The sequence below is a fragment of the Zosterops lateralis genome (genome assembly GCF_965231275.1).
Source record: "Zosterops lateralis genome assembly, chromosome: 11".
In the NCBI taxonomy this organism is placed as follows: Eukaryota; Metazoa; Chordata; class Aves; order Passeriformes; family Zosteropidae; genus Zosterops; species Zosterops lateralis.
Genome location: NC_139771.1, coordinates 12,734,136 through 12,747,487, shown reverse-complemented (window position 1 = coordinate 12,747,487; position 13,352 = coordinate 12,734,136). Strand labels below are relative to the sequence as shown.

The 13,352-nt window shown below is 48.5% G+C and overlaps 1 protein-coding gene across 4 annotated transcripts in view; it reads right to left on the bottom strand.

The window, feature by feature from the left end:
* Window positions 1–1,859: 1,859 nt before the first annotated feature.
* The window catches only part of PLXNB1 (plexin B1), a 77,905-nt gene continuing 66,412 nt past the window's right edge, over window positions 1,860–13,352 (bottom strand). For all 4 annotated transcript variants that reach the window (XM_083869201.1, XM_083869202.1, XM_083869203.1 and 1 more), the window contains 13 exons: window positions 12,997–13,175; window positions 12,440–12,506; window positions 11,736–11,882; window positions 11,088–11,265; window positions 10,141–10,244; window positions 9,399–9,483; window positions 8,525–8,691; window positions 8,018–8,178; window positions 7,629–7,776; window positions 6,873–6,937; window positions 6,714–6,789; window positions 6,286–6,360; window positions 1,860–5,733 (listed from right to left, as the gene is read on the bottom strand). In XM_083869201.1, the coding sequence (XP_083725327.1) occupies window positions 5,629–5,733; window positions 6,286–6,360; window positions 6,714–6,789; window positions 6,873–6,937; window positions 7,629–7,776; window positions 8,018–8,178; window positions 8,525–8,691; window positions 9,399–9,483; window positions 10,141–10,244; window positions 11,088–11,265; window positions 11,736–11,882; window positions 12,440–12,506; window positions 12,997–13,175 (1,557 nt within the window). In that variant the 3' untranslated portion in view covers window positions 1,860–5,628. The remainder of the gene's footprint in view (window positions 5,734–6,285; window positions 6,361–6,713; window positions 6,790–6,872; window positions 6,938–7,628; window positions 7,777–8,017; window positions 8,179–8,524; window positions 8,692–9,398; window positions 9,484–10,140; window positions 10,245–11,087; window positions 11,266–11,735; window positions 11,883–12,439; window positions 12,507–12,996; window positions 13,176–13,352) is intronic.

Here is a 13,352-nt window from a genome sequence, read left to right as displayed (position 1 = left end):
TCAGCAGAGCAATATACAATTTCAGCTTCTGCACCACCACAAACTACAAGCCCTTGCTGAACACAACACCCCTGCAAGTCACAGCATGCAGCACACGGGTGGTCCCGGTGGGGCTCTGAGCCCCAGAATCCAGCACTGACTCACCCTGCAGCAGCTCACGGGCAGGACACTCCATTCCCTTTGTCATCTGGCTCATTCTGGAGCTCCCCAAAGTGAGGTATCAGCTGGTCCTGTTCTGATTTTAGTCTGCACTGCCCCAGGAGGGATGTCCTTGAGCCCACCAAACTTCTGCATCACTGGATGGACGTGGTGAGGAGTGGGGCAGGGTATCAGATCACAGCACTACTTCTGGGAACAACCTTGGCTTTGGCAGAGCAGGAGACCTCAGACAGCTGCGGTGGATTCACTTTACTGCTGGCCTCTCCCTGCCTCCCTGGCAGCAGGCCTGTCAGCCTGCAGTAGATTCACAGTCTCCACAGCAACTATTTATAGCGGGAAATTCACAGCTCTACTGAGATGGAAACAGAGAAGTCCTCCCCCTCTGCACTGCCTTCTCCAGATCCAGAAACTGTGGGGCTGCCTGACTCTTCCCCCTGCTCCCAGCAGTGTCAGCAGGACTTGCTCCTGTGGGACCATCTTCTGCCTGGCAGAGCCATCCCTGTTGTCAGGCCAAGTGTGTGTGCCACACTGCTGGACCTGAGGAACCTCATCCTCTCCAGCAGTGCCTGTGCAGAGTCAAACACCATCACAGTGTGGTGCTGGTGGCCACAGAGCCCACGCTTCCCCCTGTTCCTTTCTCTTGGAGAGCAAGTGCAGCACCACCCTCCCTGCAGTCCCTCAGGGGACCCGAGCATCCCAGCACCATGCAACACTGGGGAGGAAAAGGCCACACACAGTAAGAATCACATTTTCCCCTCCACTGCCACAAGCTGCAGCCTCACACTGGAGCTGGGCATGGCCTGGCCTCCCCCTCACTGGGGCCCTGGGCTTGCAGAGCTCGGGTTTCCTGGCTAAGGCTGCAGAGAGCGGGCCCCAGCCCTGCAGCAAAGGGTTAACCCTGCCTGCAGTAGCTCTGCTGCAGCTCCAGGCTGCCAAACCCAGGCCAGGGCCTCCCAGAGCGGTTCTCCCCCTGCCTGTGCCCCTCTGCTCTCACCTGCCTTCCCTGCACTAAAAATACCAAGGGAGGGGGCAGAGGCTGCGCCAGGCCGGGTGCTGAGCCCTGCGGGGCAGCATGCAGGGGACAAGTGGTTTGTGACCCCTTAAAGGGCAACAAGGACACACAGAGTACAGAGAGGAGGAACTAAAAGAGGGAGTGAAGCAGACTCTGTACAAAACTCTGCTAGTAAAGGAAGGGGAGGGAAGAAAAGAGGACAGATGGGCCAGGAGCCAGATTGCTGTATGGGAAGAACTGTGAAATTAATTCAAGAATTAAGTTGTTTTGGTAAATTAGGAACACTGGGGTTTCTGCCTCATACTGGTGGACAGCAGTGACCAAGAGTGACAACAGTGTACCTTCAGCAACCCTTACCCAGTGAGAGAGCACAACCAGAGCTGCCACACACCATGTGCCCCTAGTGCCAGCCCAGCACGAGTGTCTGCAGAGGGAGGCTCCCTCCTCCCGTGGGCTGGGATGGTATTTGAGCTCTGGAAACTGCAGAGGGATGCAGCTGGAAAGTGGCACAGGGTTATCTTTAAGAAACACAGCCGAGGGAGGAGGGAAAAACCTCGCTCCTCACACAGCTTCCTCTGGTGCTTGGGAATACAGTTTCCACTTAGGAAGAAAAAGAGGCAAATACTTCTGTGTAATTGCATCATCATGCAACACAAGCATGACACAGAGGTTGTATATTAAAATTTATTGAATTATTGTGTAAGAATTCTCTTTATTAAAATCATTTTGACTCTAAACTGATTATTTACAGACAAAACCTCTTATATCACCAATAGATTCCTACATCTCAAGAACAGTATCTACAAACAGTTATTACACTATGTAACAAAATCCAGATTTTTTTTTTTTCAAGCTTTTTATATTAATTATTAATTCAAATTTGAGAAAGACAGTACCTCGGGTGCTCTGAGCAGAACCTAAGGTGTGGCAGGGCATAAATGCAGGTCAGGCCATACCGTAACAGACAGACAAACAGACACCAAGTCACAAGGCTGGGAGAGAACAGAGTCACCATGACAGAGGACCAGGAAAAAGCCTACAAGAGCAAATGCCCTGGGTGTTCTGGAAACCAAAATAATCATCCCCCACAAGAAAGGCACACTAAAAAAAAAAAAAAAAAAACAACCAACAACAAACCAGTCATCATTTCTACCAAATTAAAAAAACTTTCAGGTACAGCCTAAATTTGCCACCAGAGAGATGACAGCAAGAGCTCTCACAACTACATCACATGGGCACCAGCTGTGCTTCATCATGCCAAAGGGACAGACATTCAAATACACTAACGGAGATTTATCTTAATACTGATCAGTTCTCAGCCTTTCACCCAGAGCACGGCAGAAGCAAGTCCCTCCCTCTGACCACAGCACTAAATAAAGCTGGGTGCCTGCCAGTTGGGAACATCACCATCCTGGGAGTCCATTGGAGCAGTGACATCCCTGTGTCCCACAGCAGCGGACTGGCCACGGTGGCAGGGCTCTCTCTGCTGGTGCCCACAGAATTTGCTACCTGTGAACAAACAGTAACATCCAGACAGGATTCTCTGTCCTTGACAAGGAATGTCCAGTTGGTTGTGGAATCAGGCAGAGACTGGAAAAAACTTGGAAGGATCATGAGGAATAAATAAATAAATTTTCCCTACAACAGGGAATTTCAAAATAAAACATGTTTTGTGCAAATTTAAATGCAACAGAACCCTGTCACAGAAACGGATTTTGCCACAGGAGAAGGGCACGGACGGAGATAAGAGGGGCCATGCCTAAACACCCAAGTTGATCCCAGTGAGGGCCTTCAGTGCATGTCCACAGGGAGGAGGATGCTGGTATCTAGAACACCGAGGACAGATGGATGGGAGGAGGATGGGCACTACCAGCTTTCCACCTTCACTGCACTTGCACTGGACAGTGTGACCTGTCCAGCCATGCAAGGACAAGCTGAAGATGTTAAACAAGTCAATCACCTATGTCTAGCTCTATTTTTATGTCTTGATTATTGCTCTAATAAAAGCAGACTTTCATAGATACACTCGGAGCAATAAGATGATTTCCAACATCCAGGAACACTACTGAGAAGTAGGGAGAATGTGGATACTAGTGGGAGGTGGAATGAGAATTAAGCCTCAAGCCACACTGTTCAGGGAAAGTGCAGAGATAATTCTGCAGAAATAGGGGCAAACATTGACAGTCTGCAGAACTAAAAATCCAGCAGAGATTCTGTGGCTTCTGGCAGACACTCAGTGAGTTGGAGGGGCCACAAACCAGGCCTTGTTTCCTAGGGCAGAAGGTCCATCCACCAACACACAAGGGGACAATGATACTCCACCACTATACCTGCACTTGCCTCAAACCAAGAAATCTCCTCCTGCAGTCCCTAAAGGAATGGGCTTTACTAACATGCATTATATTGGCTTTTTCCCATCCAGCAGTCTTTTCCTCCACTCAGGTTTTTGGGGGTATTAATTTAATCAGGTTTAGTCAAGACAAAGGTTTCAGAGATGCTAAGTTCCCGTAAGTTTTGTGGAAATGGCTGGTCAGGCAGGAGTGAGATCCTAACTGGTCCTCACCTGGGGAAAGAGGCAAACTCTGCAGCCCCATTTTTGCCTGGCAGCAGCCAGCCACCCTGCTGCTCCATACAGCAGGAAAGGAGCAGAAGGTTGCACAGGAATGCTCATACTCTGGGGACACCATGTACCTGGGAATACTGCTATACTGCTGAGAGAGGGTCACAGAAGAGCCAACTTTGTAGGAAGAGAGGCCAACATTAGCCTCTCCAAGAACAATTTTGCAACTGCACAGCACTTACACAGGGCTGATGGAGCAGGCCTGGAATTACTGCTATATGCAATGTAAAGAGGTAGGGATGTGATCCTGCTCTGCTCTAGCTCTGCTACCTCCTAGCCCACACAGTCACCACCTTGGAGCAGTGACAGAGGAATCAGACCTGCCTACCTGCCCCAGGCACACAAGACATCAGTGTGGAATTAGCAGCAGTGGGACTGGGGGGCGGGGGGTGGAGAGAACAAGTAAAGCACCCTTATAAATTAGCTCCTAGAAGGGCAGAGGACTGTTCACAAAGTGGAGGAACTAAGCAGAGAGCAGTGAGGAGCTGCCTAGTGACAGCTGCCAACTAACTGTGCTTGTGCCTGCTCCAGGCCTCTCCTCCATGCACAAATCATTCCTTTTTGCAGGACACCCGACCCTCCTTGGTTGTGCTTGATAGCTCCTTTGAGTTCACAGCTCACCAAATAACCCTTCTATGTGCCACGACAGGAGAGTCTGAGCAGTGGAGCTGTGAGTTCGGTGTAAGGCAAGCCTAAGGGAAGAGCACAAAGAGAGCCTGGGACTGAGCTGCGGGGAAAGGCGAGCTGCTGGTACGACAACGGAGACACCTACAAGTTATCCCTGCAGACAAAGCAGTGGAGAAAACTGCTCCAGTGCTGACAGACGTTTGTCAGTAGAAGTGCACAGAGATACTTCTCCAAGAAAAGCTTTGTCTCAAAGCCACAAAGTTAAACATTCTCCTTTAGCATTTAAATACATTAACTTTCTGAGGATATTTACAAGTCCAGTTCAGAGCAGCAGAACAGCTGGACACTGAAGGAAGGGGGAGTGGCACAAGGCATTTGTTGTGCTTTTCCAAAGAGCAGGGCAATCTCTGACCACAAGGAACCAGGAAGACAGATCCAAGCTGAGTCAGTGGAGACCAAAGTGAGCCAGGTAGTGACTCTCACACACTGAGTTTGTCCTGAGGCAAAGGGTGAGGGGGTGCTGTTCATTTACAGTGAGCCCTATGGCAAGCACCCATGCTGGTGAGCACATTCCAGCCAAGCAGGTGCCACACACAAGAGACCAGAGCACTGGGGAGCAAGAGACCTTCACGACTGGACACTCTACATCCAACATCTGGGACCAGCAGGGACATTGCTGCAAGGAGTTTCTCAGGAGTGCTTGCCAGCTGGGGACAGAGGTTAGCACAGCAGCCAACCCAGGCAAAGCTTCCTGATCCCCAAGGAAGTGAGTGGTTGCAGCAGGGAGTGTTCCAGCACTGGAAAGGGCATCGGTGCAAGGCTAAGGACTCCACAGACACAGTGCTTGGTGTTGTCACCTGGCTCATTCACATAACATGGTTTGGAAACTTGGCACATTCACATAACATCTGTAGGAAGGACCTGTGTGGCCCCTCAGCAGTCTGCCAAGGAAAAAACAAAGTTTGTCCTTTTTTTTTTTTTTTGTTTGTTTCATTTTGCTTTTAAAAAGAAAAAAAAAAACAACCTGTAAAAAAATATTCTCTGAGATGCAAGGACGCTTGTACTTTGTACTGCCTTGGCCATCCCCTTGCTCATGTCACCCGCAGGTTCCTTGGAGAGTCTGGTTCCAATGGCAGCAGGAGACCCTGTTTATCAGCTAGGATGAGCACTGTCCCCTTTCAGCCAGGGGAGAGCAGTCTGTCTGTGCCTGTCACAAATCTGTGACTTTATTCTCCACAGCTGCTGCAATCTGTTGCAGTCTATATCCAAGCTGCATCTTCTGTGCCGTTGGGTCTTCTTCCAAGGCAGTAATGATCTGCAACAAGAGAGAGCTCACTGGCAGCTTTTCTCCAGCACATGACACTCAACCAGCTGAACTCCACATTTTGGAGAACCTCAAGCTGGAATTCAGCACACTCTAGTCTAGAGTGGGTATGTAATAATTAATCTCAAATTAACCACAAGAGAAGTATTCTAGACTCATTGTAGTAACTTACAGACTTTACTGGGCAAAAAGAGTGCTAAACTTCTCACCTGAAAATTAAGTCCTTAGTAAATTAATCTGAACTAACTGCATTTCTTTTTTAAGTAGAGTATTTGGATATTGGAGTAAAAATGAAGATGCATACATGAAATCCCAAAAGCCTCCAAGTTAGAGCTAAATTATTTTTGCTGATCTCCTCCCTTGCTCTTTGATAAGAATACAGCAAACTCATGACATGAGTTATGCAGGCCAATGAAATAATACACAGTATTGGAATAGTCTGGCTGCTCTTACTTGTTAATTTTTGTAGGTTTTTTGTTTTGTTTTTTTGTAGGTGATAGAAGAAGAAAGGCATATTCATACCTTCTGGAAACACACACTCACCTGGTCATAGTACTTATTGATGTATTTGTACAATTCATGTAGAGCCACCAGGGAATTGAGGTCACCTGAGTAATTCTGCTTATAAGAGAAGAAATTAGACAAAACTGTGAGACACCTAACAATTGTCCTGTCAAATTCTGTCCTTACAACTCATTAAGAAAGCAACAGGAAAGAGAATTCCCCAACAGTTCCTAGCAAAGGAAAAATCAAATGTATTTCTTTCCCTGAATCCTTGACTACCCCCTCTTCTCTCCAGTGCTACCTGGGCAGACCCTCACCCTCCCTGTGGGGCAGGGCAGCCACTAGGGACAGTCAGTGTGTCTGAGCAGAACTGCACATTCAGCTGGAGTGTCTCATCTTTGCATTAATAACTCTCCCCTGGATACACAGGTGAGGGGCCAGGTGACTTCTGAAATACTTTGATTTACCCGTGACAGCTCAGCCAGGGCAGAGTTCATGTCCTGGTCACTGGCAGAGATGGTCTGACGAATGTCTGCGTAGTACCTGGACAGGGGCACACAGGAAATTTAGTGCATGGTCCCTCCTCCTCACTGCTGAAACTACAACTCCTCACATCCACCACTTACCTTTCCACCATCTGCTTGTAGCGAGGAATGTCCCGGGCATAAAGCAGCTTATTGATTGGAGAGTCCTTGAACATCCAAAACCAGAATTGGTTATGAAAATCTGCTTTATCGTGCTGTGGACTAACCTCAGCAGGTAACACCATCACTTCTATTTTCTGCCATTGTTCGGGATCAGGAATTTTTTGTCCTCTGCATGGAGAGGCACTTCAAATAGCAGGCTCTCTCCTAGAAACGCAGTCTGAGGTACCCCAAGATGTGTTGATGAAGGGACCCCTGGGATTCCTAGTCCAGCCTTCCCCTTGGAGCTGGGTGATCACCAGCTGGCAATGGCTTTGTACAGCTGATGCCTGATGTGCTCCAGAGATCCACCCATCCCATCTCTGGTGACCTGTGCAGCACTGTTCCACTCTCAGCACAGGGTGAGTAGTGATGGTGGAAAGTCTTTCTAATGGCCAACCTGAATGTCCCAAGTTGTATCCTGTGACTCCCATTGTGTGCTACAGCCAACTGTGGAGTTTAGCTCTGTCCCCCAAATAGCTGCAAGCTGTAAATAAAGAGCACTCCTCAACCATTTCTTGCTGATAAACAAAATCTGATCCTCCCTCCTCTCTTCCCAGGAGCCCCCATTACTCTCCAGCTGCACATGGAAGCCAGGAGGAGCCTGGCCTGCTGTCCCATGCTGCTATTATTTCCTTCCTAAGGCAGCACTGCTCAACTCTGTGTGCCAACCATGCTCCCTTCTCCCTCTGTACTCACCCGCCCTAACTTATGGTCAGCTATTGTACAGGAGTCCATGAAGGTCTGTGCAATGACCAGCAGCACAGCATCCACATTATCTGATGTCTGCACATCAAAAACAAACTGGGGGTTCTTGATGATGTTGATCCAGAACCGCAGGGGGAGGCTGTAGAGAGGTCAGAAGTGCAGAAGGACATCAGCAAAGGTAGCAGCTACATTGCCAAAAAATATTCTACATGTTACTGCATCTCTCTGCTTCGCCCTCCCAGCAAAACCAGCTCTTCACCCTATGGTCTGCTGCCCTGCACTTGCATTTTCCTCCTCCTCAGTAGGCAGAGGTTGCTGTCACTTTGCAAGCTCTAAGCAAGTCAGCAGTGCCTCCTCCAGGGCCCTCAGGAACACCCTACCTGTTTGTCTTCCAGATATGGATGGTCTCAGGGTCTGCGATCCCATAGTGTATGGCCTGCTCATCTAACAGGTCAAAGAAGTATTTGACTGCCAGAGGAACAGGGCGGTTGGTACTGAGGATCACCTGGAACAAGTCGTCCACAAACTTCTGCAGAGTGCCCTGTGGAAAATCAAGTAGGGTCAGCACAGGCCGAGGAGAGTAGAGAGCCCAGGCCTCACAGATGAGAGGTCATCCTCTTTTCAGTGACAGCCCCTCACCCATCCCAGGGTACTCCACCCCCAACGAAAGGAGCAGCAACAAAGGAGAATGGAGGCCCCTGTGGTTTGTAGAACAGAGGCCAGGGATGACCTCATGAACAAAGCAAAATGTAGAGAAGACTCAAATGCACTCAAAGCCACTGCAGGTAAAGGGTACTGCTTCATCTTCACACACACCCCTGCAATCTGCTGGGGGATATGAGGGAAGGCAAGATCCCAAGCACAACACAATCTGTGCTTCTTCTCACCTTCATTGAGAGCAGACGTGTCAGATAGATCTCTGGGATTGCCTTGGCCCGCTCCCGATCTCTTAAGCTCCCACGCCGATGCTTGGGAAGCTCTGGCTCTTCTGTTGGTTTCACCAGGTGCCAAAGTTTAATCCCACCTTCATCTGCATCCTCCAGCATTGGCGTTTCTAAACCAAGCAATTGTTTACAGATGAGTGTTGGCTCTCTCACAGTAGACGTTGGTCAGGTGAGCCCCAAGAAAGCAAGATTTCCCAGTGTAACGGAAACACAAATGGGAAGGAATCTGGAGGCCTCTATCCAACCTTCTGCAGAGTACAACCATTGCCAACATTTCAGCAGGTTGCCTTTGTTCACCCAAAACCTTCAAGGTCTTGAAAACTTCCCCAGAACAGAGATCCCCCACCATCCCAGTGGTCTGTTTCAGGGTTGAACCACTCTTTCATTGAAGAAGTTTTGCTCCATGTCCAATTTGAATCTCTTAAGCTGCAGCCTGTGGCTATTATCCCTCATGCCACAGGGGTATCCATGGAGTTGTTCTCTCTGCCTGGCACCCCATCATCCTCCTCAGGCCATGCTCAGCACCTGAAGGTATTAAGATTTCTGCAAATTGCAGACTGCAGTCAGCCCTGGAGAGTCAGACAATTGTGCTTGTTCTGCATTTTCACACCCAGCCCAGCCTTCCTTTGCTCTCACACTTTTGCTTTTCTCTGATCTCACCTGACCAAGCTTTCACATTTCCTGAGAGTCCTATGAGGGTCCAAGGCATGTGTCAGCCTTCTCTATCAGCATAAAGCTGGGGGTACAGAAAGAAATTTGTCCCACTAACTGGCAAATGCTCTAAAGTAATTTTATGAGAATGAGACATCAAACTCACTTTCTCCTGGGATGTAATCCTGATTTTCCCTGTGGATGTGCTTGGTCAGGCGTGGGACAAGTGCTACTGTTGCTCCATCGGGCACCTGCACACAAGCAAAACAACATTCAAAGCAAATGGCATGTTTCTCATCAGCACAATAGGCAAGTGCTTGCAGAGCAAAACAGGCTGTACCATCACTAGAAATAGGGACAGAAATAGGGATTTTGAGGCACCATCACTGTCTTTCCTGAGGGTGAGAAAATCTTGTCTGTACCAATTAAAAAACAAATGTTCAAAGTACAACGAAGATAATACTCAGGAACTGAGGTCATTCACATCTAGAACATGTTGCAGCAAAGTACTGACATATTGGTGCAAGATACAACATACTGGTGCAAAGTAATTAAAAAAAATTCCCTCTTTCCATTGTTAGAAGGTACTTGGCAGCTAAGTGTGCCATCATCTCCTAACTGATCTGGCCTGGAACAGGAACAGTTCCAGCACATCACCTTCACTGCAGTATGAACTTGTGCCTGTCCTTCCAAGCCCTACATGTCCACATCTCAGGTATAGGATAAAAATAAGGTTGTGTTTGCTGAAGTCAGGCTGCAGCCACAGCACTGGCTTAATTTGAATATGCTCTCCAAGAAAGGTCCAACCTTTTGACAGTGGTCCACCAGGAACTAGAGCCATAAACAGAGCATGACAGAATGTAGAAGGATGAGAGAAGAGATAAGGCAACGGCAGACTGAGTTCTGACCTTGTAATGCTGAAGAGTATTCAGACGTTTCCAAGTTCCTTGAACAACAGATGTCACATCCTCATCAGACAGTATCAGGTGACCTGCCAGCCCTGATCTCCACTCTGCAGCCATTGAAACACAGATAATAAAAGGATTAACTGCTAATTCGAGGCATCATCTGCATCATTCTGGCTGACTTCATTAAACAGCCTCTGGTCCTTGTCAACTTTTACCTGTGCTATTTCATAGACAACATAACCTGAGCAAGTGCCTGTAATGAATCTGAGTCCTGCAGTCACAGGACTGACCCCTCTGAGCACAGGGACAGGTGGCCTCGTGGCCTCCCAGGTTCCACCTGTCATGTTCCTACAAATTCTGTCAGATTTGACTCTTCGAGCAGATGGTTCAAACCACAAATATGCACCCACAGTTCTTAGCTACTATTTCCTCAGTACCTTCTCATCCCTAAATGTCACCATTATTCATCAACAAAATTAAAAAGATGGAAAACCAAGTGTTTTCTCTTGCAATGTAAGTTCTACCATTCATTAACTACCATGGGCAAAATCCTCCCTGACATATATTATTAAGAGGCTGCCATTGACTTCACTGCCAGGAATGCCAGTCTATGCCCACAGCATCTTTGCACTGCACTCAAATCCCCCTCCCCTCCTACACGTTTTCTATATTTTTTTTCCATATTCCCTTGCCCAAGGCATTGCTATGGTCTGAGTCTGGCAAAGAACACCATGAAGTGAAAGAGGCTGAACCCTACTACTTCTTTTCCACCCCTGCCTCTTTCTGTTACAGCCTCCTCCCTGTTGTGTCCAGTCAGAGTGGTCAGTGATTCTGCACACTCAGCAGAGAATGATAAATGTCACACGTGCCAGGGTGCTGTGCACAGACAGCAAACCACCATTCCTTCACTTCCTCATTGAGTTTTGTCACCAAAGAGCTCTGCTCACCGAGATCCAGGGTGTCAGGGTCTGGCCGGTGACAGTATGGCGTCCCTTTATAGATCTGATCTAGGATTTTCTCCTTCACCTGCGTTATGGTGTCACAGTCCAGCACTTTTGCAGAAATCCCTTGAGAGTCTTCTGCCCCTCCTGCACCAACTCCTGCTTGTGTCAAAGCATTTAAGGTCTGGGAAAGAAAAGGTCACAGCTACTCAGCTGATAAGATTATATCTGACACATTTACACCTTGGATGGTTGGCACTCAGGCAAATTAACAGCTACACTTTCACTGAGAGATTCAGAAAAGAAAACATGGCAGATGTTAAACACCTCAGTCTTGTGTTCTTAGGCTTGTGGAAAGACCTGGAAGCCAGATCAAGAGCATTGGGGAGGAGCTTCGATGTGCAATCAGACTCATCATCCCCTTATTTCTAGACACAGCACAGCACGTACAGCAGATGACTGTGTTGAAGGCTCCTATCAGCCTGGGGCAAAAGCGCCTGATTTAGCAGAGCTCTGCATCATCTACACACTTGTGCTGCTGGAACAAACCTGGCTCCCAGGAGACAGAGGCAGGATGCTGCACCTGTGCCTTGGTTATGGGAACAGAGACATTTAGCCCTGTCTACCAGAGAGGACAGAAGATTTGGTGCCTACCAGAGTGCGGTACTCCAGGTCCTCTCTCAGAAGACGGTTGTCATTCAGGGTGTATTTGGCTTTCCCTGTCACCCAGTCAACTGGCCCTTTGTCCACCTGGTGTTTGATTCCTCGAAACAGCATGTAAAGGGGCTCCCCGACAGAATCCTGGCATGGAAAGGAAGGAGAAAAATTCAGTTTGCTCCTCCCAGCAGAGCCCCAGACCTGCAAACATGCATGTCAAGCACAACTGAGGATACAGCAGCTGAGCCACAGTAGGCAAAGACAGAGCCTGTGCCAACAGCTCCTGCTCCATGCACAGGAAAAGTGCACTGTCCAGCTACCAGAGAGATGCACATGACCAAGGCATTGCTTTGCCTTGATGTCACTAATCTGAGAGACTCCTTGTTGCCTCCCCCAGCCCTCCAGAAAACAAATTAGACCAGCATCTTTCCTCTCATGCACAGACCAGCTTGAGGCCTGTGTATTTCAAGATAAAGGAGCTACACTGGGGCCTCCATGACCCGGTGACACATCCTATAAACAAGTGGCGTTGGTGCTGATTTAAGAACCCCTGTTCCCAGTGAGCAGCCCAGCTCTTACTCCTCATCCTGAAATACAGGGTGACCCTGGCACTATTTCAGCTACAAGTGAGGCACAAATCAAAACTGCGCCTATCTCCCCTCTTTTGGCCCCTCTACATCACAACAGGATGAAGAGCTCACCCTCACAAATGCATACAGGCAGATGGACATCCAGTTGGTTAAGAGCTTCTCTACCACTGTTTCTGTCCTGAAAGAGAGCATCAGGTTTGTCACAAGAATGTGGTGCAGAACTGGGGGAGATTTGGAGGTAAAGATCACTCCCTTTGGAAGAAGAGCACACTAAGTCTTGATACAGAATGGAGAGAAAAAACTTTTTGAGACCAGCACAGTTAATACTTTTGGCACTACTTATTGGAAGCACTTGTCAGCCTCAAGGAGGCACCAAATTACAGAATTGGAGAGACAAGAAGCAGGGAACAGTAAAAAGCCTCTGGTAGGTCTCAAACAAGGGAAATGTGTTCAGATCAGAAGGATGGACCAGATAGGAGACTACTGGGGTTCTACACATGGGAGATATTTCAGTTAGCTTCCAAACATGGCATGACTGAGAACCCAGGGACTTCTAAATAGCAAAGTGGGATTAGAAGACTTGGCAGAGCCTTTTAGAGCTTGCCAGCCAGGCAGAAAGGCTCTGTCCCCTCAGGTAGCTGCCAGTGGGACCAGGCTGGCTCACTTACCTCCGCAGCATCAGCTTGGGGTTCTTGGCCACGTACTGCTCCACAAGGTCATTCAAGAGTGTTTTGAGGATGTCAGTGAAGTACTCCAGCTTCCCATGCAGTGACACTGTGAGGAGTGATGCCACATAGGCTCGGTCTCTTGGAGAGAAAGTGCGCTGGATCTCCAGAGTGTGGATGAACTGGTGGGGAGAGGGAGAAGCCAGTGTGTGAGAATCTGCTGAAAACAAAGCAGCCACAGCTGCTGGCTCTTGGAAGGAGTGGTGCAGGAACTACTAAGGAATGAACTGTAACAGACACTGCCCACCTCCTGCTGCCAGGAGGCTCTGGCCCTGCAGCAGGCTGCCAGCAGAGAGGGA